Source organism: Orussus abietinus, unplaced genomic scaffold, assembly GCF_000612105.2.
Source record: "Orussus abietinus isolate OABI.00-Male unplaced genomic scaffold, Oabi_2.0 scaffold31, whole genome shotgun sequence".
Lineage (NCBI taxonomy): Eukaryota > Metazoa > Arthropoda > Insecta > Hymenoptera > Orussidae > Orussus > Orussus abietinus.
This window is the reverse complement of record NW_019394774.1, coordinates 494767-517214: the sequence shown is the minus strand read 5'-3', so window position 1 is coordinate 517214 and position 22448 is coordinate 494767. Positions and strand designations below refer to the sequence as shown.

The window sequence follows — 22448 nt, the reverse complement described above, 5'->3', positions numbered from 1 at the left end:
CTGCCTGCCACTCGGACGCAATCGCATTTTTTTGTGAGGCAATTCATCCAGAGATTCATCCGTAAAAATTGAAAGCGACGGCTTTTAGCATTAATTAAGTGACAGTAACGTTCTAACGCGATTCTAATGTAAGATTCTCGGTGAAAGAAAAATTGTAACGCTCTGGTATGCAAAAATCTCTGTAGAACAAGAAAATGAGGTAAAATGTAAGAGGTGCGGCAAATTTGAGAGTATAGCGGATTTGGGGCCGAGGAATCGGTAACTGGGATGTTGCGGTGATTCGGTCGTATAGGTAATTAGTGGACGAAGGCATTTCTCGTAATTAGCGGAAAAGCAAAGAGCCCGTCACCGGTCCGGCGCCTTTTGTCCAGCGACAAGGGCGCTTTGGCAGGGTCAGATGCCGGACACTAATTACTCGAGCCGTCGCGCGTACATCTATTGCTCGCCCCATTAATGCGAGTGCGTTCGGGGTGCAATCGCAGCCTCGCATAAGATATGTAGGACACTCGGTCGTATACAGGTACAAAGCGATTGATTAATGCGCTCGCGCGCTGCCGCTGACTCGCCGCGCCGCGGACGTCATTGGTATCCTTCGTGGGCCGGAAACGCGGCCGCGTATTCCTGCAGGACGTGCTCCTCCTGGTCACCCAGGTCCTGAGCCTGTCGGGGGTGGCCTTGACCCCCGTATACGCCCCCGGAGTGGTCGTTGTGCCCGGAAGTGTGCACCACCGCGTGGAACCCGTCCTTGTCCGCCCGGTAACTGACCACCCTCACTGCGCCTCCTGGCTCCTTCACGCTGTACTCACCGGACACGCTGCTTCCTGGAACGATTCATTTCTAGGATCAAGGGTGTTTGAGTTGGTATTGAGTTTTGGGGTGTCAGGTTCATTGGCATCAGACTTAGTCACATGATATCAACTGGTTAACGAGTACCGGATAACATTGGGTTAACGAGTACCGGATAACATTGGGTTAACGAGTACCGGATTGGTGCCGGATTTAATGATACCACGTCGATTGGTATCATATCAATTGGTACCGGATTGACTGATCGCGGATCGTCTGGTACCAGCTGTAGCGACACCGCGTCGATTATTCCCATAACTATTCGAGATCGGTACCGGGTTACCCGCGTCCATGGACTCTCTTCTGGGGAATCGATCGCAACACTCTTCCATGGCACGGTGCCCTGGGAACTTTTTCTCATTTCCCCGTGGTAACCTCAGAAAGTTCCCCGCCGATCCCGCGAAGCTAATCGAGCGCGTCGATTGTCTCCTCGGCGAGGCTCCTCTTCGTTGCTTCTCGCGATTATCCACACCCGGGGTGAGGAAATTACCCGAATTACTTTCCCCCTGGTTAAGGTCTTTTCTATCCCCGCTAAGAGTCAGCTAAAGCGCCCTCGATTAACCTCCCAACCTTGTCGACCTCCTCCTCCAACCGGCCGACCACACGACCCAGTCGAACCCACTTCGACCCCGATTCCGAAAGCCAAAGGGTATCCTTAGGTAGACCTCGGATTCAAAATCGATTCCTCGATCGATCGCTCACCGTCTCGCGATTCCTTCTGGCTGTGGAAGTCCCCCGAGTGGTGGTCCTCCACCCCGTAGGAGAACTCGTACTTGGGATGTGCCACGTAGTCCACCGTGTATCCATGGTCCTCATGGTCATGGCCGTACAGGTGATTGTGCTCGCCGTGGGGGACCACGTAGGGGACCTTCACCTCGAACTCGGGACCTTCCACGGGCCCGTGAAAGTGCATGTAGGAGGAGGCGAAACTGACGTGAGGGTCTCGGAGGTGTCCACCATCCAGAGGGATGATCCCGGCTGCTGCCCACCTGCTCAGCCCCATCATCGCCGTCAGGGTCGTCAACTAAAAAACCATAGACACCCCTCCTTGAGACATCTCAAAGTCCCTTGGAAACCCCCTTTGATAAGCAACGCTCGAAAATTGAAAAAGAATTCTTTTTGGACTCGTCACGGTGGAATTCACGGTGCAGCTCTCCACGCTTTGGCGTCGCCACTATGTTTTTTTTTCCAATTTCTTAACTCGCTTAGGCGTTTTCCTTCTTTTTCATCTTTCTTCGGGGAATCTTTTTCTCTTTTTTCTTTTCGTTTTTTTCGCGCACTGTGCGGTGATACCCCGCGGCTCTACCTTGAGACTCATCTCTTCCACTGGGGTATTAAGGCGGCCAGATGAGAACTGCGACTTTCCTCCGTTCGCTTCCGGGCTTTTATACCGCGGCCAATCTTGCAGTCTGCGTGCGCGCTCCTAGGTGCGTCTCCTCGCGTGTACACGCGTGTACACGCGTGTACTCGCCCGTACTCGCCGACACGTACAGCTCGCGACACCTTGGCGAGACACTCGCGCCCCACTCGCGCCATTTCCGGCAGGACTCGAGCGATCCACCGGAAATGACCAATCACGGCTGCTGGGCCAGTCATTGAAGAAATCGCCTCGTCGATAACGCAATGATTATTTGCGTAGGAAATTATGAAATTATTTGCGCAAGAAATTATGATATTATTTGCGCAAGAAATTATGACACGGCTTTTATTTTTCATGACATTGTTGCGACGTTCCTTAAGGGGGTGCACGGGTAATTCTCAGTATTTAATTCTTTTCGTTAGAAGTAGATGCCATTAAACATGTATGTACTCTTATCGACGGTGCGCCACTAAATGTTGAATGAATATAATACATATTATTATTAACTTATTAACGAAGACGGTAGAAAATTCTATTCATACAATGCCTCGATCCGGAACTTCATAAATTTCTGTTTGAAAACGTTCATTGAATTCCATAATATGAGCAGGTGTATACACATTGTTAATATTTAACGGTATTCGTTTTTAACAAACATTCCAGTCGAAATACATCGTATATATCGATATACATCGTATCAAAGCTCCGCGTGATGCATTTTGTTCTCCAAAGACCCAACATAAATACAATATAATGCCTGTGAGGGATTTTGTATAATTTCTATATTCTTTACGAGAGTAGAATTAACATATTATGAGTAAAAAATATTTGGTCGGTTAGTATATTTATAATTTAATCGGCAAATGGCTCTAAGAAACACGTCGAATCTATAAGTTACCCTCTTAAATTGTCCTTTTCCTCGGGCAAAAGAGAATTATTTCCTTCGTGTTTAAATTAATTTATCGGGATGAACGGGTCTGTATAGTTAACGTCATTTCCCTCGGGTAAGAAAATGCATTCGAGGTAACGAACTTCGAATAACGCCGTTTATTCGGCATCGCGAAGATCCGGTCTGCAGGCCGGGCAGGAAATGACATTCGATCGTTCAGCGAACTTCGCCATGACTTTCGCGGTCGGTCGAGAAGTCGGTCTCTCAAAAGCATTCTCCGTTGCTTGACATTGTATTAAAATTAACATTATCTCGGGGCTTTGTTACGTCTCTTTTGAGATAGCGCCGGAGAAACGCCCCTCGCTCTGGCGAAAGTTCTCGGGTCTCTAGGTTTCTCCAGGCTTTTCCAGGCTTTTCCAGGCGAAGACTTCCAAAACGGTGGAAAAATCAGGGGAGGCAGAAATTGATGAAACAACGCTCTAATTATCGGGATTTAATTTAATTCGCTGTGAGAGAACGTCCTCGAGCCGTCACGTTCGACTCGCAATTTCCCCGCGGGAATATCTGACAATTGTTGTAATTGAAAATGGTGAAAGTCGGCCTCTTGGATAGACTGAATTTTTACTTAAAATCAAAATAAGTGAGGGGAAAAATGCCGAAGAGGAAGAGGTCGGAAAGTCGAGAAGTTCAGAAAATGAAGGATTACAGAGCAGAAGGGGTTATGAAAGGGAGCCATAACAAAAATGGGGGTAAAGTTGATCTTATGGACAGCCTGTTTTTTATACTTAAAATCGGAATAAATGTTGGGATGAAGAGAGAGCGAAAAATGATAAAGAGAAAGTTGTGGAGGGCGGGAAGTGTTTCGGAACGAGCAATAGGGAGATGAAAAGGGAGTCTTAATACGAAAATGGGAAAAATCGACCTCCAGGACAGCCCGTCTTTTTTTTAAATAAAAGTAAAATAAACGTTAGAACAGCCGCGCAGAGAGAAATTCCAAAAAGGAAGAGGTGGAGGGTGGAAAGTGGAGGAGGTCGGAAGGTGTTTCGGAACGAGGAGCAGGGTGGCAAAGGAGAGTCTAAATAAAAAATGGGAAAAATCGACCTTTGGGGCAGCCCGTTTTTTAAAATAAAGTAAAATAAACGTTAGAACGGCTGCGCAGAGAAAAATGCTAAAAAGTAAGAGGTGGAGGGTGGAAAGTCGAGGAGGTCGGAAGCTGTTTCGGAACGAGGAGCAGGGTGGCGAAAGGGAGCCGTAATAAAAATGACCGCAAGAATCGGCCACATTTACAAAAGAAGGACCTTGTAGGACGAGGTAGGGTGCATCGTGCAGTTCCTGGGAAGGTGGCGAGGCAAAAGCGGCTAGCCGGAGACGTGCTTGAATCTTAAAGCGACAACCCAGGGTCGAAGCACCCCGGTTACGAGCTGGCAAGAGCATACAGGTGCATGCAGGCGAGAGTGCACGTAGGGGGGCGGGACCAGGAGCGAGAAACAGGTGAAATTGTCGGCTCGTGGAAGAGAGAGAAAGAGAGGAGAGCGGTGCTCCGGCGAGATGGCACGTTGCATTCATAATGTCATTTGTAACGGCCGGAAGTAGAGTGCATTCTGCACTCGTCTGCGGGGCCTCGTCTTACTGCGCCCACCTGCTCCGCCCGGTCTGATTTATAAGGCCTTTATCTACTCCGCGGAGGGAATTCCCTCAAGACGGAGAGGGGGACCGATCCGGTGACAGGATTCCCTTCGCCAGTTTCGACCAGGTCCTTCAAGATTCGCTGATTCTCCCCTGAGATGAAGAGGACGGAAAAGTGTCAAGGAAGAAGACGTTCCTGTATGAATTATGAGGTCTTTATCTAATATAATCAACGCTAGGGACTCCCTACAGGTTTCGACCAGGATCGCTGTCTAGCTACATTTCCTCCGAAATGAAAAGTAGGAAAAAGCGTCAAGGGGATATGAGATATATCCATTTGTTCCGGGAAGTCTGATTCATGAGTTTATATCCGTCTTGTGATCGACTTCGGAGATCCCCTCGCGAGTTTCAACCAGGATCTTCAAGATTCACTAATTCTCCTCCGAAATGAAGAGTGCGGAAAAGTCTCATGGAGAAAGATGCGCCCATCCGTTCCACGAGGTCTGATTTAAAAGGTCTCCATCTACTCTAGCTAGAGAATATCCCGAATGCCAGAGTGAAAAGTTTCCGATCGACCAGTCGCGTTCCCTTCGAAAATGTTCGTCGAAGATCTCCAAAACTCGCTGAGTGTAGAAAAAAAAGTGTCAAACAAAAATGTATCCATCCGCCTCTTTTAGTCCGTTCATAAAGTCTTGATCCACTTCGCGCATGGAAATCCCTGAGAAAAGAACCGAAAAAGAATCGCTCGATTCTCTCGCAATTTCCAGGCAAGACCTCGAAGACTCGCTAATTCTCTTCCAAGAGGTACTAAAAATCGACAAGGCGGATCAAGATGTGCCCACAAAGAAGTGTCAAGGCGAAACGAGATCCCGAGGGGTCTAGCTCGAGTTCGCTTCCGATCGGGATCGATTCGATCGCGGATCACGAAGTGACACCCACATTTTCAGGCACCGATTCCCTCCGAGACCGCTTTCACGAGGAAGACTCGACCGGAAATGAAAGGACCAGGACTCCTTCGTCCGCGTGTCGACTCCTGAGAGAAAAGGGAGAAGACGAATCCAGGAAGTGCGGATCGGTTCGCCCGTGCGAGACGCCGCGGTTTCGCGGCAAAGCTGATCGGCCATGGCCTCGGTCAATGGATCGATTGCCGATACTCGATCCCTCGAGAACCGACGCCTCGGTTTCAGGCGATTTGCCTGATTTCCAGTCGCCGAGACGAATCCGGCCCTTCCAGAAGAGCGAGACGGCCTGCATACATTGCACCGTCCGCTGCACCTCGCACCGTATGTCGTGTACGTAGATATGTACTTCCTGCACATTATGTACAGCGGAGTCTCCATCCAGTCGGTCCGTCTGGCAGAAGTTCGATGCGAGGAGAGAAGCCGGAAGTTGGGAGGAAAATGTTTTCGCGACATGCGCGACAAGTACATATGTGCACTTTGCACATGCACCCGTAAGTACGCGCATCGGCCGGCGCTCCAGAGGGGCGCCACCGGGGATGCCCAAACCGGGGCCGAGGTTCGAGTGCAAATTGCAGTGTGCACTCGAACTGGGTCATGCCGTATAATCCAATGTAGGCCGTCACTTTACGGTTAGGGAATCCTCGAGGAAGCTGGTTTCCCCGCCGGGAATGGCCATTTAATCGCGCTCGTTACTCGCCTCGTTAAAATTAGTGGCCGTGTTATTATTTTCCCTTGCTCTCCTTATTTCCGCCCCCCTCCCCACCCCCTCGTTATTTCCCCCGTCTATAAGTCCGAATTCCTTCGGAAATAATTCCTGAACTTTGTTAACCCCGCGATTCATATATTTCTTGTACATATCCGCAGAATTTGGGCGCCATTATCTGCGATGTTTATTATTCATGTGAAACATTAATGTTATACATATTTCAGGAATGCATGGTCGTTTTTCTTGATTTACAACCGACCGCTATTTATATTCGTATTTGGATTTACGACACAATTCCCCCAAATGTTTTCGCTAACGTCAGTGGTTCATTCTTTCGGCTAGTAATTTGTATTTGTTGTCGAATTAGAGATCATGGAAATGATTAATAAAAACCGCCATGCCTGAAACGATCAGTAAAGACTGTGGGTTTCTTTTTCTTCTCTAATAGATTCTCTAGTTTGCATGCCATTTCACATTACACTCGTAACGAGTACGTCACTCGACATGTGGCACTCCGTCGCCGAGGTAGAACATTTCTTTTGACGTACGACGAGTCGCCGGAGAAAGTGCGCACCTTCTCTCCTGTCTTTTTCTTAATAACGCAACAATGTCGGGACTCGTGCGTTAATAATGTTCCCCACGTAACGTCCGCTTTTGCGTTACACGCCGCGGCAATTGATGCGCAACGTCGATCGGTTTCCCTTTCCAGGTGCAAAAAGGCCGGCGACGTAACGACACCCGGCGCTCGATGTTTAAATTAATTAAGGAAGTGTTAATTAATTTAAGTAGCCGCGAAAATTACCAAGCATCGAGGACGTGGTGCGCTTTGTCGAGGATTTTTTTTCGTCGCGATCCTGTGATCGGTACTCGAGGAAAAAATTCGATAAAGTGAGGAACGCGTAGCGGTCCTTTGGACGCTCGCCTGCGAAATTGACGGGACGATAGGCCGATGCTGATTTCACGCCGCATCCCGATGGATCCACCGTTTCGCCCGCTTTGATCGATGACTTCTCCTCGTTCTTACGCAACCCGTGCTCGTTTGAAAATTTTCTTTCGAAAGTCTTCAGGTCCCTCTTCGTATCCAGCCGCGTCATAAAGATGGACGTGCCGGAGACACGGCTGCATTTTTACGGTTACGCGCTGGAGCGTAATGCACTTTTATAGCCCCCCCGACATTAGAACGTGTCGAGGAAGAGTTTACCCTCAAAGCTGCTGAATAGGTAACCAGGTTATAAACTGCACGCCCCAAATTCGGTTACTCCTCGGAATTCACCCTGCGGTTTTATTTCCGCCCTGGTACGGAACGTTTCGAATTAACGCAATTCCGTGTATATTAATTTAATATTAATTAGCCGGGAATACCTCGCAGGATCGGAGATGAATATCGGTTGATGGGTCAATTTTGTACGGATCACATCGGTGATTTATTCGAGGGGAGACAATGTACCCTGTTAAAAAAGTTGTTAAAAATTTGAGGAACGCATATCGGAAGTTTCATCGAGATACTGCGTAATAAATTTATAACACACTCGTGATTGCATTTAATGTCACGCATTTTAATTTGACAAGCTGGCTTAAAAGATTTCCGATAGAATGCCATGAATTTCGAGTCTCGTTCGTTTATAGACATTTTATATCTCTGCATCTGATGTGTCGTTTTAGCAGCTTTGTAAAGTCGAATCGTTAGAATTTTCCGAACATCTTTAGCGGTCTATCGTGATATCGAGGATATTTTCTTCCTCTTGTCTAGGCGACATTTCCGCCGAAAAGAAACCCGCGTTGACGTAAAGAAGTTCGGTAGCGCGCGGATGTATTAGGTTGTCCCATAAGTTCCTTCCACATCGTGTATTCATGTCCTATGAAAAAAAGGAAGAAACTTATGAGACAACCTAATACTTGGCGCGGACCTCGGTCGAGTTTTGCCGCGACAACGGCGGAGAGACCGAGAGCTAGATTCCCTTTCGGTTTCTAAGCGATCTCGGTTTCGGTCGCGGTTTCAGGTCAGGTCTTCGGTGAAAGCGGCCTTTCTTTTTCCTGAAACGCCTTTTTTCCCGGGTTATCCGGCGCATCTTCGGCTTCTCATCGCATGGCTCGATCGAGATGCGCAGGGCGTCGTTATCTCCCCCGCAGGTCGCGTAAACGCAGGTGCAGCGGAATTCCGGCCACGTATCGGGCAACGGCGATGCGGAAAACGCGGCGCGGGGCTTCCGGGTTTTTACGCCCGAGTCGTCCCGAGCTCAATTAAAATTCCCTCCGAAATTTCATTCCGCGAGATATATACCTCGTCCCTTCCGCGTGTCGAGCTCCTTTCTTCCTTCGACTTCCCACCGTCCGCCACCTACCGTTTCCCACCCACCGCCACCCACCACCCACTCGACGCGGCGACGCGACGCAACGGTGCAGCGACGCGAGCCACCGGGGAGTTTTCTTACCGGAATATCCTTCCTCATGTAAATTTCCTCTGACCCGGCAAGACGGCGGATTGTTTAATGACAAGGTCTCTTAATTGCTGCCGGTCTCGGTGCAAGGATTCCTCGCGTATGGGCGCCTTCGCGAGGCTCCGTGTTCCACTTTGCAGTCGCGCGTTTCGCGGGAGAAACGAGCCACGCGAGGGAGAAAAATGGAGTAAAAAACGCCCCCCACACAAAGCGGAGTGATACAGTCCGGACTGATCCTAATGGCTCGGAAGATCCGATCGATTAATCTTCGTTACGATCGACTAATTACGCCCGCGTATCGTTCCGGCGGGTGGAGTGCGTTTCTTTCGTCGAGGGCCCTTTTCGGGGGTTGCCTGGAAAATGAAATTTCTCTGAAAATGGCGCACGTTGGCGGAATATTTACGCGCCGATTCCGCGACTCGTCGGTTTTCCCGAAATTCCCATTTCCACCCGGAGGAGTCGGATCGCGGCTGCCCCGGCAAAGGGTGTCGGAAAATTCGGGAAAAGCGAAGGAGGACCGAAATTAAGGGCGCCGTTTCCGGGGGTGGTACGCGAGGTGAAAAATCCGGTTACCATTTTTCCAGAATTTTGGGACAGCGATGTCTCGAAATTCCCTCGCGTGACGTCTGCGTTGCGGGGTTCGTGCGGAAGGGAAAAGCGCCGGTGGTCGAGGAGCGGTTTTTGAGTGGACTTGTATTTGAAGTATATCAAAATTGAAGGGATGTCGTTGTCCATTATCATGACGATTTCGCGACTCATCCATTATCTTAAAATTCCTATTTCTATCGGAAGGAGTTAGGAAGGCGTTCAACAAGGGTGCTGGGAAATTTGAGGAAAATCGAAGAATAAAGTACACGAAATTATGGGCACCGTTTCCGGGGGTGGTATGAGGGGTGAACAATCCGGTTTACATTTTTCAAGAATTTTGGAACAGCAATTTCTTGAAATTCCTCGCGTGACGTCCGCGCTGTGAGGTTTGTGCGGAAAGCGCTGATGGTCGAGGGGCGGTTTCTGGGTCGACTTGCCATCGAAATTCATCGAGATTTATGGGGTGCCGTGTCCATTATCGCGATGATTTCGCAACTCGTCGTTTCTCCAGAATTCTCATTTCTGACTTCTACCCAAAGGCTTTGGCCTAGCAAGACATCCAGCAAGGGCGCTGGAAAATGATAGGAGAGATGAGAAAAAAGCCTTGAAATAGACGGCGATGGGAAATTTGAAGGGTGAAGAAATCAGTCACAATTCTCTAAGAAACTCTTGACCGCGGTTTTTCAAAATCCCCATGCGTTTCATCCGCGTCGCAGGGATGCGCGGAAAGGTGGGCGCGTCGGCGGTCGGGGGTGGTTTTTGAACCGAGTCGAAATTGAAATTCATCGAGGCTTATGGGGTGCCGCATCCATTATCGCGGCCAAAAAGGCGGTTCGAATATCTGCATATATCGGACGCGATCCATCATCGAGGCGTCGTCATTGGCAATAGCGAATCTTTCGCGTCACGGCCGCTCGTACCAGGTCGCCTCGTAAATCCTGGCCGGTGCAACGAGATTTCGCGATTTTACGCGTGCAATTACCTGGCCCCCGGCGCACCGGGAACGCTCGTTTATGCATCTCCGAACGCACCTGTAAATTACGAGGAGCGTGCGAGTTACCCCGGTAACCATCGGGTGTCCTTAATGTCGCGTGTTGCGCTCGACCGAACTACCGGGGCATTACCGGGTCTGCGATTAATAATTGCAACCAGCGAATACGTAAAGACGCCCCCCGCAGAGAAAGGGGTAACCGAGTCCAACGGATTAGTCGAAATTGCTCGCCCGGGGCGGCGGTAAATCCGCGAATCCAGATAGATCCTGATAATCGGGTCGATGGGTCGATCCGTGGAGATGGTCGATGGATCGACGTCGGCAGAGGTCCTTGATGACTCGGATAATTCGTCCTTTTGCCGTTTCCGGAATTAATTCAATGATAAATCGATGATATAATGGTCTTAATGCCGGATTATTCGTTCATTCCTTAGATTCGTATTTCATTAAATGATTAAATATATTATAGTTTTTGATACCGGATAATTTGTCTTGGTATAGCCGGAGTTGATTAAGTGATTAAAGGAGGATACAACCCGTTCAATATGATAATTCGTTCGGTTTTTATGTTTGGAATTAATTTATTAACGAAATGACGAAATATTGTCGATCGGACGATTCGTCGAGATGATCGATGGATCGACTTAATCGGAGGTCCTTAATAACTCGGATAATTCGTCCTTTTGCCGTGTCCAGAATGAATTAGATGATAAATCGTCCATTCCTTACATCCGTACTTAATTAAATTATTAAATATGTGATAGCTGGAGTTAATTACATGATTGAAGGTCGATACAATGTTTTCAATATAGGATAATTCTCTTCTGATGTCTGGAATTATTTGAATAACATAATGACTTGAAATAACGTAACAATGTAGAATAATTAATTTTCTTCACATAAGGTACATATGGAAGTAAATGATGATGTAGAGCTTTTAATGCAGAATTCTTCGTTTCTCCTCGAAGTCGGAATGAATTAATTGATTAAGTGATGATAACTTATTCGATACCGAATTATTCGCCCTTTCCATAAATCCAGACTAAATTTGACGATTAAATTGTCGGACAATGTTTCTTTAATATATCACTTTTCGGAAGTGCTTTGCCAGAAGCCTCGGCGGGTACCAAAGGATTAATCGGACCCTGGGAAGGACTCTGGCAGGATTCCCCGCCTGCCGCATAAGTAGATTTGTCACTTTGTACGCACGAGGGTCTCGACTTGCTCGACTCGACGTATGCCGGCGTGTACGGTCCGCTTTATATTTCGAATAGCCTGGTAATTGAATACCGGGGCGCGTGTAAGCGAGAGCTTTTCAGGACGTCCCGAAAGGACTCCCGCAGGAGATGCCGGGGAGTATCTCGTGACTGTCGAGGTCTCAACAGCCCCGACATGATTTACCACCACGGACATGGTGGGTTCTGCTAGACCTCGCTAAGGCTCCATTAAAGTGGATGTCCTGCGACAAGGACGTCTTCACCTGGCCCTGATAAACCGCGCGATAACGATTTATTAAAAATTAACCCCGTTCATTTGGCTCGTGACGAGAAAATTAGAAATTGACGCGAAATTTACGAGTCGCCTCCCTCGTGGATTTTTAAGTCTTCCGACGTCAAATGTTAATTGTTTATAATTTGAGGGCCGACAAACATGTTCGCATTTCTAGTGTCGACAAAGATCTCCTTTCCTCTCGATTTTCAGGAATTTCAACCTCGACCGTGAGGAAAGGACATTTTGTTACGAGCCTTTTTCTTTTCGTAGATAATTAACGGTCTCCTCTTTTTGGTAGTTTTATGCATTTTTTTTCTCGACATTCTCCCGAGTGCGCCAGTTAAAGGGGCTTGTCGATTCACCTCGACTTAAAGTTCAAGGATTGGAATACAGCAGACAGATCCGCTAATATAAACTATTAGATGGCTAAATCGACAGTCTCTCAAGTGAAACGAGTTATGGTACGGTACTATGCGTAACTTCACATGTCACGAACGGAAATCGTTTTTCTTTTACACTTAATCACTATTTACACACATCTTTCTGTGTTTTTGCGAAATCGTTTTCGTTAGTATCGGTGCATTATTTTCTCGGTGAATTATTGACACTTGAAGAGGTAAAATGAATGCGAATAAAAAATAAACATTGTACCCAAAACTAGTATCGAATGCGTAAGAGCATTCCGTGAAAGAACGATTAAGAATAATTATAACAATATCCAACAATTCCCTTTAATTTAGAGGATCCGTTTCCAAAGCTCGTAGTTGACACGTGCCAATTTTTCACCTCGTGGTAATATAATATTACCAAAAGTCGTCAGGATTTGGAGTATGAACTAATAATTTATAATAAAAAGTGTATGAAATCGCTCTCTTTGGAAGCTTGGATGTATGCTTATGTCCGTTTTTGTAGGATTTAGGGAATTATTCCGTTTAATAATCGCAAGTGCTCGATGGCGGTTCGGACTCGGTGCTGATTCGACGACAGAGACGTTCGGCGAGAGAGCGTTCGCGCGAACTTTTCGCCGGGTTAATGGCGAGCGAAGCTCACACATAAAAGCACTCATCTCCCATTATCGTACATCCAGCGACGATGTGTGAAGGCACGCGGCTAATGCGAACGCCCGCGCGGTGCAACGCGGTGCAACGCGGGGCAACGCGGGGCAACGCGAGGCAACGCGCGGCAACGCGCTCGCTCTCGCGGTTGCGCCAGAATTTCAGAAGGTTAAATGGTTTGCAGTGGATTACAGGAACCGAGCTTTTGCGCGAATGTGCCAAGCACGAACCCATTAGGACATCTCGATCGCGGCTCTCCTCCGAGCGATTAATTTCCACCGTTAATAATTTTTTCTTGACATTTAAAAAATTTTCTTGGACCTGAAACACGTGGATTTGCATTGAAGACCACTTGTGATGCTCTGGGAATTTATTGCGACCTGGGATTGATGTTTTCTTTATTTTTAGAGAATATTTACTTACTCAAAAAGGACGCATCGTGACATCTTGATCATGGCTTAAGTGATTTCCATCGTTAGTCATTTTTTCTTGGTACTTAAAAATTTGTCTTGGACTTGAAAACGTGCACTTGTACTGGAGACTCCTTGCGAGACTCTGGGAATTTATTGAGACTTAGGAATTCTCTTTTCCATATCCTTAGAGAACATTTACTTACCAAGAAAGGACCCATCAGGATGTCTCGATCGCGAGCTTCCGTATGTGAATAATTTCCACCCTCAGTAATTTCCTCTTGGTATTTAAACATGTTTACTTTACCTGAAAAAATGTGCCCTCGTATCGGAAACTCCTCCAAGGCTCTACGAATTTATTTTATTTTCTGACAGAAATTAACTTGCCAAACACACACAAGGACCCATCAGGACACTCGCGAGTCTCCCTCGAGTGGGGAATTTCCGCCCTTAGTAACTTTTCTTTGGCATCTGTAAACATTTTCGCTTTGCCTGAAAAATGTGTACTCGCGTCTCGGATTCCCTGAGTGTCGGTGGGAATTTATTCATTTTTTATTAATTGAGTTTTTGAGAACTTATTAATTAAGATTAATATTTTCGCTTTGCCTGAAAAATGTGTACTCGCGTCTCGGATTCCCTGAGTGTCGGTGGGAATTTCTTTCAACTCGTGGATGCCCTCCATATATCGAAAAAAAAATTAGTTCTCTCCCTTTGAGCGTCACCGGAAGTTCGACGGCGTTTCCGGGCACTGTCGGGGGTAATGTTTGAGGAAACGCGTGACGTTCGGGGGAACTTTTCCCGGAGTTAATGGCGAGCGAAGCTCACACATAAAAGCACTCATCTCGCATTACCAGTGACGCGTGTGCGGGACTGGCACGTAACATACACGCGTGCGCGCGCACAGTGGTTACGTGGGATTTGTATGAGGTTAAAGGGGTTACAGGGCGTTACGTTATTACACGAGTGTCCCAAGTGGCGAGCCATTCGAAAATGTTCATCGCCCCCGCGGTGCTCGCGTGACGTGTATTCAAAGGGTGGAAGCCGATCGGATCCTCGTTCGGTGACGACCTACTTAGCGCCCCTCGAATATCACCCAAATCGCACAAATGGAGTGGCTTTACCCCGTGTAAAATGGTAATGGAACCCCGATGTCACCGCGGACCCTGGCACGCCATTTTTTCCTCCCCGAATTTACGCAACTGTCCCAAGAAAATCATCGGAGTCGCTAATGGCGACTCCAGTAATTGTGAGTCGGGCATCTTGAATTATGGCGTCGGGCGAGAAAATCCCTAGAAATTCCCAGCCGTATTTTTCGAAACATTTTCCAGCAAAATCTAGCACTAGAAGAAATTAGATACTTACGAAATGTGTCATGGGTCATATTTCTGACAGATCCTGCCCTAGGAAACGAGATATCGCTTTATGAAAATCAAACTGCCAAGGCTAGGAACAATTCTGGGGAATAATCACAAGATGGATACGATATCGTCACAAACGCGACCGTCTGGCACATTTTCCACACTCAGTGATCACTTTGGCAATAATACCTTAAAAAATAAATAGTCTGGAAGAATATCGGAGGGAAATTTTGTGCGATTTCTTCACCTCTGACATTATACATCATTAATTATAATTTTTGCGATGGAAACGTTCGATCGGACCGGTGAAATCCTCGATCGATGACATCGCTTTGCCTAGATCATGATCGATATCCATTTTGTAGACTGGTGTTATCCGCAAAACGACAAATGGCGATCGATATGTGATCGATTTCGAGCATCGGAGTCGTGACGATTCGCGTTAATGCGTCGTATAGCTTCTCGATCGGACTAATCGGAGAAGTTCCCGCCGAATGGAATGGAAACTTCGGACTAGGATCCGGAGAATGTAGCCGCAGTGAATATCGAGATCCTTCGAGCCGATTGCTCGCTCGATTACTCGCTTAACGAGACGTGATGCGAGGAGACCCGATCGATCGGACCCCACTAAGTGCCTCATCGATGGGGTTCGATCGAGAAATCGAGCGATCGATCGGGCTTCGATTTCGACTCCGCGGGAAGAACTCCTTCCTCGAGAAATTAGACAACTCGTCACGGAAGAGCACGCAATTACAATCTGAGAGGACATTTATCAGACCTGATCTCGTCGTCGCGAATATAATAGGTAATTTGTTTATAGTAGATTAAGACGTGGATTTACAGGGCATAGAAAATGGTCTCGTACAAAGATTAACATAGAAGATTTCATAGAACGTTTTAAGGCTTAGATGCGGTCAAATTTCTTGACAATGACAAAGTTAACTGTCGGAGAAAAAGAATGAAATTCGTAGACGCAAGAAAAGGAAGTGCACTTTGGGAGGTCGGAAAAAGTGGCCGAAGAAATTTTGAAAATAATATCGTGAAATAATCTTCTCGATGTTGGCACTTCACCTCCGCGAATCTGTAATGTCGTTTCAAGAACTCTCGTTGAAAGGACGCTTTCTATACGCAAACTTTGAAGGTTCGACCCTGCCGATTTTCCTTCTCGATGTCAGGAGGTGCCCTTTATTTGGCGAAAATCAATCCAGGCGAATCTCGCGGCTCCTCTTATTTCAGATCTCGGCAGGAAATTGAAAGATCTGTGTCAAGTGTCCGGACAGAATTTTAATTCCCTCGGAGAGGGCGCGATCGATCGAGCCCCCCTCGAAAGGGTGTCACCGAGGAGTCGATATCGGTTCGATTTGCGTTTGCGGGTGGAAGTCGATTGCGACCCAGTGAGAAGTGGTCCGGACGAAACGAGACCTGCTTCGAGTGACACAGGATGAGCCGGGATTAAATGGGACCGGGTGCACTTTTTGGATCCTGGACCTCTTGGGGTCTTTTTAAGGTTAGTTTTCCTCGGTAAAAGCTTCCCCGACTGTCAACTGTTTCACCCCATACGCCCTGTCTCGCAGCGAAGAATTCATATACTCTTCAAATTTAATAAATCGCGATGCTTCGCTTAATTCAATGTTAACCGAAAAAAAGCTAAATGGATACATTATCGTAAAGAACCGCGGCGCCAGTCTCGGCATGCATGTATTTGACGCGAAGCGTCGTCGAATTTCTCGATAAAGGTGGAGACGCCGACTGTGAGATTCGCTCTCGATTTCAATTACTGTTTTAGATTCTTAGTAAATGCAGGCAATTTTCCAGAAACACACTTTTTCCTGAGTATCCGATGCATCTTTGGAACCCTTCTTAACCCCTTGACATACACAATGACGTCTGGGAGACGTCATTCATTTCATGTGCCATTGTAGACTTTGACGTCTCCGAGACGTCAAGAACTGCCTCCGGTCAACTATAAATAGTATTTTTTGGACGCATTAAATTCCGTTTAATTGTATGTCAAGGGGTTAAATGTGTCATCGAGGAGTCTACATAGGTTCCCTTTGCATTCGCTAGTAAAAGTCGATTTCGACCCATCGAAATATGGCTGGCGAGAAATGTATCCTGCTCGAAGTGACGGGATGAGCAGGGATTAAATGGGACCGGGTGTACTTTTTGGATCTTGGACTCCATTGGGTCCTTTTAGGGTTATCCTCCCCTGGCAAAAGTTCCCTCGGGTCTGCACCACGCTCCCCGAACGACGGTGGAAACGCGCGGCATAATTATTCCATAAATTGTTGTGGTTTTGCGGGGGCCAGTGCCGACGCGGGATTTCGTGCGGCAATGGGAACGATGTAGTTTTAATTACGAAGTCGATGTCAGAAACGAACTTTTCGGTACGAGGGTCCAAACGGGGGAGCTCGGAACGATTCTAAACGACCGAATTCATTCGTCACCAGTAATACCGTCAAGGCTTGTTGTGTCCGTACTAATTAACTCTCAAAAACTAGTCCGTGAGGGAATCCGGCGTTAAACAAATCCCGGCCGTCTGAGGACAGTTGTTTCCGGTTATTTTGGAAATTACGCAAACTACCGCAGGCCAAAATGGAATCTATTTCGACAGTCAGAGGGATCGCCAAATTTTGGCTTCTTGTTCTCCGGTGCTCCATTTTTGCACCGTTGGAAACGTCGAATTTCAAGTTGGAATTTTGACAGAGTTCGCGTCAGGGTGCAACCCAACAATTCAGGCACACTGTTGAGGGATTAGCCCTTCTATACAGACAAAACATAAACATTATTTGGTCGCGGATGTACAGGAAAGTTAAACCGGGATTATTTACTGCCGTTGGATAACCACAGCTCGAGAAATCTTCCCTGCCGTTTTAAAAAACGTTGCTTCGATAAGTACCGCATCTTTAAATTTGATACCTCCATCGTGGCATTTTAATGAAATGAATGAAATTCACAACACACACGTAAACACATTTCTTAACGTAGTGGCCTATCAATCGTACAGCACAGATGATTGAAACATGCCTAACTTAAACTATCGAGTTAACAAATTCAATCCGCAAATTTCCTCCAGTTTAAATTATGGACACTCTTATCGATGTAGTTTTATTTTCGCGATAGTCTCTTCATTCTTCCTCGCTTTTCCCCATAGACCTAACGCCCCAATCAATCATCCATTGACTGGTATTAGACGAAGCTCGGCGGGGGGCCAGCATCAATCTCTGATTATTCATCCTCCGTTGGCTCTCCCTTCCTTGGCTCTTTATTTCTCGTCTGCGTGCACCTCGTAAAACCCCCGAGCTTCGACGTGAAAGGATACGTTTCCCCGGGGCGTATGTACAACCGGTACAATCCGCGGATAAAATCGAGAGCACCGAGTGCTCTTCAGGATCCTCTTCAGGATCCTCGTTTCTGCGTACCGATCATCGGCAACTCGCTTTATCCAGCGATTCCCGGCTGAAATTTCATTCCGCTCGTCAGAATTCCCACCGACGATCGGATTTTTGGCCCGGCGAGATTCCGCTCGCTTATCCGCTCTGATAATGCGCGAAACGCGAAGGAGAGTGCGGAGACCCGAAGCGGAGCTGAAAGTGGATGGACATTGCGGAAGCGATGCGAAACCGCTTCCGGGACGCCCGTGAATACACAATTTTTCATTTCCCTCCCCCCCAATACCCCCCTGCGGTTCGCTGCAGCTCTGGGAAAACTCGCGAGCGTTTTCCGGGCCGCGATACGTCATTCGATTCCTCGATCGAGTGCGTTGTCTATCTTGATTGGCTCCGCGTTTTGACGGGCCCTATCACGAGTAATGCTTTCGAAATTTCCTCCCGAAGGGACGACAAATCTCTCAGAAGGGGAGACGCTGAGGGGGGGTCGGCGGAAAATTTGTATTGCCTCCAGATAGGAGCTAGAGGTCGATCGCTGATAGGACTGATACGCGGAGAAAAAAGATGTGTGGTTATCCATGGACAATGGTGCTGATGGAGTTTGGTTTCTATTGCGGGAGTGATTGTATTCACGGAAGGAATGTTTGTAATTGTATCAAATTGTAATGATAACGGGGAATTAATTTGGGTACTTCATCGAACCAGTTACCATCCTCTTCGTTGTTGCTGGGGAAGAGTAACCATGAGTGTAATTTGTGGGTGCTCTGTGGAGTGTCAATTTCCTTGTTGTTTGTACACTGAACTAGTTCCTGCGAAGTGATATGTTGGCCCAATTTTGCTTATATTTGAAGCAAGAGAAGGTTTTTATTATGAACATTAGAAAAGGGACCAACTGGGAAAAGTCGCCATTGACGGGGAGATCTTTTAGACATTTTTCTTTGCTGGAAACGGGATGTGGGATTAATTTTAATCAGGAATCGGGGCAATTCAGGGATTGATCGTCGATATTAGAGTCGTCGGTACAGGCGATTGATCGATGACGATGACGTCCAGGGTCTGACTACCGTGGCCGTGGGTTCTCCGGAATGGCCGTTTCCGCCGGAATTGTGGACCGCGGCATGAAAGCCGCCATGATGGTCGGCATGGTACTTTACGGTCCTGACATTACCAGCGGGTTCGTGGATGCTGTACTCTCCCGCAACATCCTTCCCTGGAAATGAATAAGCTCGACCTCGAGCTAAATTCTCTCTCGATTCGCCGTATCGGCGTTTTCACGGACATCGCGTATCACTGACCCACCAGAAACTGACTCTTTCCGAGGCCTCTAAACGCGTCGCAAATTTGTTTCCCCCCTATGGAAGAGAGAAACAAAAGTGCCCTCCCTCCACCCCTACATACAGCAGTTACAGAGAAAAAGGGTTCCATGCTCGTCCAATTTATTTCGCAAATTGTACAAGAAGACACATTTTTCCAGACACCGTTTTCACGGACACCGCGTATCACTCACCCACCAAAAACTGACCCTTTCCGAGGCCTCTAAACGCGTCGCAAATTTGTTTCCCCCCTATGGAGGAGGGAAACAAAAATGCCCTCTCTCCACCCCTGCAAACCGCAGTCACAGAGAAAAGGGGTTCCATGCTCGCCGAATTTCTTTCGCAAATTGTACAGGAAAACACATTTTTCCAGGCACTTTCCGGTGGTCCAAATTAGATAGCGCTGCTCTTCAGGGCACTCTATGCGGCCTCTTTTGCCTCATCAGGGAAGCATCCACCTCGCGTGCTAATCCTTTTTTGCTGGCTTATGGCCAACGGCTAGGGTGGCCTCGACGAGTTTGTAGTACGCCTCGAGGAGGGCCTCTTGAAAATTAGGGAAATATTTTGGCGATCGGTTAGAAATTTATGAGAACGATGGGAATTATCATTTTGGACATTTTTGGAGTTGCTATTGTAGGTACCGTAGGACTCTTTCGTCGTGTCCTTTACGGGTTCCGGCTGTTTTCCTTTTCTGCTGTCTTCTTCTTCCTCGCCTCGAGGACTCGCCCTAGATTCCTGGCTCTCGTCTTCCTGCTCGTCCTTCACCAGGGACTCGGAACTCCTGTCCTCCGCGGACCCCTCGCTCTGCCGGTCTTCAAGGGGCCTCGAGTGCCCCACTGCGAGCAGCAGAATAGCCAATGAGGTGACAATCTGCGAAACGTCGCGGAATTAGCAAAACTACGAGGTCGAAAATCATTAATTCCTGTTCTCCAGTGGAGAACGACCCTCAGAGGGCCGCTCCAAGTGGAGAACGCCGCCATTTTGGTTCACGCTCTCCTCTTCGCCGAGCGACGTCGAGAGTACATTAATGACGAGGACGATTTTCTCTCAACGAAATGTCTGATATGATAAACGAGTATTGCTTCCCAATATTCACTCTTTATTTATTGTATCGATCTTTGCGAGTCGGTCTTTCGAGATGCTTTGTTTACGTGCTTTAGTGAGGAGCAAAATCGGCCTTAATCGTGCTATAAGTGCAAAAAGTGCAAGGTCTTCATTTTGTTGAACTTATTGCAGGAGTAAGATCGAATTGTTCGTCACCAAATAAAAGTCTCGAAGGAGGATCAGTATAATAAACAAAGAGATTGGGAATCTATCTTCATGCATCACGTCAGACGTTTCGTTGAGAGAGACAAATTTGACCAAAACCTTCCCAACGCGGAATCCATTTTCCCGGAGAAGGGATTCGCGAATTTCGGGGCGTCGGCTTAATCCTGGTCTCTGCTAGTGAAGGACCTCCGAAATTTCAGAACTACCCTTCGTCCCGCCCCGAAGAACAGGCTGCGGAGTTTCCGCAAATTTCGCAATTCCTGCTAATCGAGCGGGTTCCTCTTACCCCGCCACCCAATTTCGCAGAGGGTCCCCTTTGAGTTTTTTCAACCCTTTTTATCGCGGAAATGTTTCAAAAATCTGCGTCCCTTCTTTTGAAGTTTTGTCAATTTTTTCCAAACTTCGTTTTGTATGAGAAACACGTTAAGGTGATATGATAATGGCATCCGAAGGGTCAATTGTTTATGAAGCGTTTCTTCGAGCTGGGCTTACCGAACCGTTTCAAATTTTACAATGTGAATATGGAGACTTCAAGGAAGGTCCTGACTCTTAGGAAATTTCATGTTTTATAACGAAATTTGGAAACGTCTATAAAGAAATTTTAAGAAAATTCAAATTTCATGTCGCACCTTTCTTATAGCTTTCATATTCACATGGTAAAGTTTCAAAGGATTTGGTACACTCAGTTCGAAGTAGTTTCACAAACAACATCTATTTGATATCCAGTTTCATATCACCTTAAGGCTACACACTTAACGATAAATCTCAGCGAATTGTGATCCGTGCCTTTAAATCGAGTTCTTGGATCACGTCGGTTAAATCCGTCCAGCTCGGTATTCACCGATTTATCTTTACGTGGCCATCTTAAGGTGATACGAAAGTGCCACATATTAAAAAGTTAAAATATTTATAAAACTTTTCTCCAAACTGGGTGCCTCGAATCATTTGAAACTTCATCACAAAATTATAGAGCCCCTAAGGAAAATTCGATAAAAAAAAAGTCTTTTTTAGTTCTAGTCCAAGACAAAAGTACAAATTGTTTTTTCGTAAAATTAAATTCCACGAGCATCGCGTTCTCTTCTTTAGGGCCTCCATATCCTTGTGATGAAGTTTTCAATGATTCGACGCACCCCGTTTGAAGAAACGTTTTATAAATACTTTAACTTTCTGGTATGTATGTATGACACTTTTTCACATCACCTTAAGGGTTCCCGAACGAACCTTGAAGGCCATCGCGATCTTGAATCCCCGATTTTCCTTCCGGGCGTCCACGCGATCGATCGCCTCTTGAACTAGTGTTGTCTCTCCTACATCTAATGGCTTTTATACCTGGCGCGTAATCGATGACGCACTTTTTGGTGGAATTACGTGACCGTTTCTTTCGGCGCTGCGGCAACGTCTACGCCTGCGGGTTATTTAATCGCCGTTCTCCGACATTGTCGAACGCGATTATCCAACGGGAGGGGAGAATGTCGCCTTTAGGCGGGCGACAAAGCGCCGGTTACTGTCAGCAACGCTTTGACGAGGTGTAAATTAGCGCGTGAATTTTCCCGCAGTGCGGTTCACTCGCGTCCGAATTCCGCAGCTCGCGATCGTTTTCGGGGAACTCGAGGAAACGAATTCCGCGGCGGTTTCTCCGCTGGAATTTAGTTAACCTTTAACTACAGACACGTGGTCCGTCAGACCCGGCCATACACCCCATTCTCTCATTACATTATACGTTTCCAGCATACTTTTCATTAATACAATGTACACTT

The 22448-nt window shown here is 47.0% G+C and overlaps 2 protein-coding genes across 2 annotated transcripts; both read right to left on the bottom strand.

Annotated features, from left to right (window-relative positions):
* Positions 1-211: 211 nt before the first annotated feature.
* On the bottom strand, positions 212-2164 carry LOC105698608 (adult-specific cuticular protein ACP-22-like). Its single transcript, XM_012422987.2, has 3 exons — positions 2153-2164; positions 1549-1870; positions 212-821 (listed from the first exon to the last, which is right to left on the bottom strand). Exons 1-3 carry the CDS (start codon positions 2162-2164, stop codon positions 580-582), a joined length of 576 nt encoding a protein of 191 aa, XP_012278410.1. The 3' UTR covers positions 212-579.
* A 17377-nt stretch (positions 2165-19541) lies between these two features.
* Positions 19542-21971, bottom strand: LOC105698616. Its single transcript, XM_012422995.2, has 3 exons — positions 21913-21971; positions 20064-20292; positions 19542-19965 (listed from the first exon to the last, which is right to left on the bottom strand). The coding sequence occupies exons 1-3, from the start codon at positions 21922-21924 to the stop codon at positions 19889-19891; spliced, it is 318 nt and encodes a 105-aa protein (XP_012278418.1). The 5' UTR covers positions 21925-21971; the 3' UTR covers positions 19542-19888.
* Positions 21972-22448: the final 477 nt, after the last annotated feature.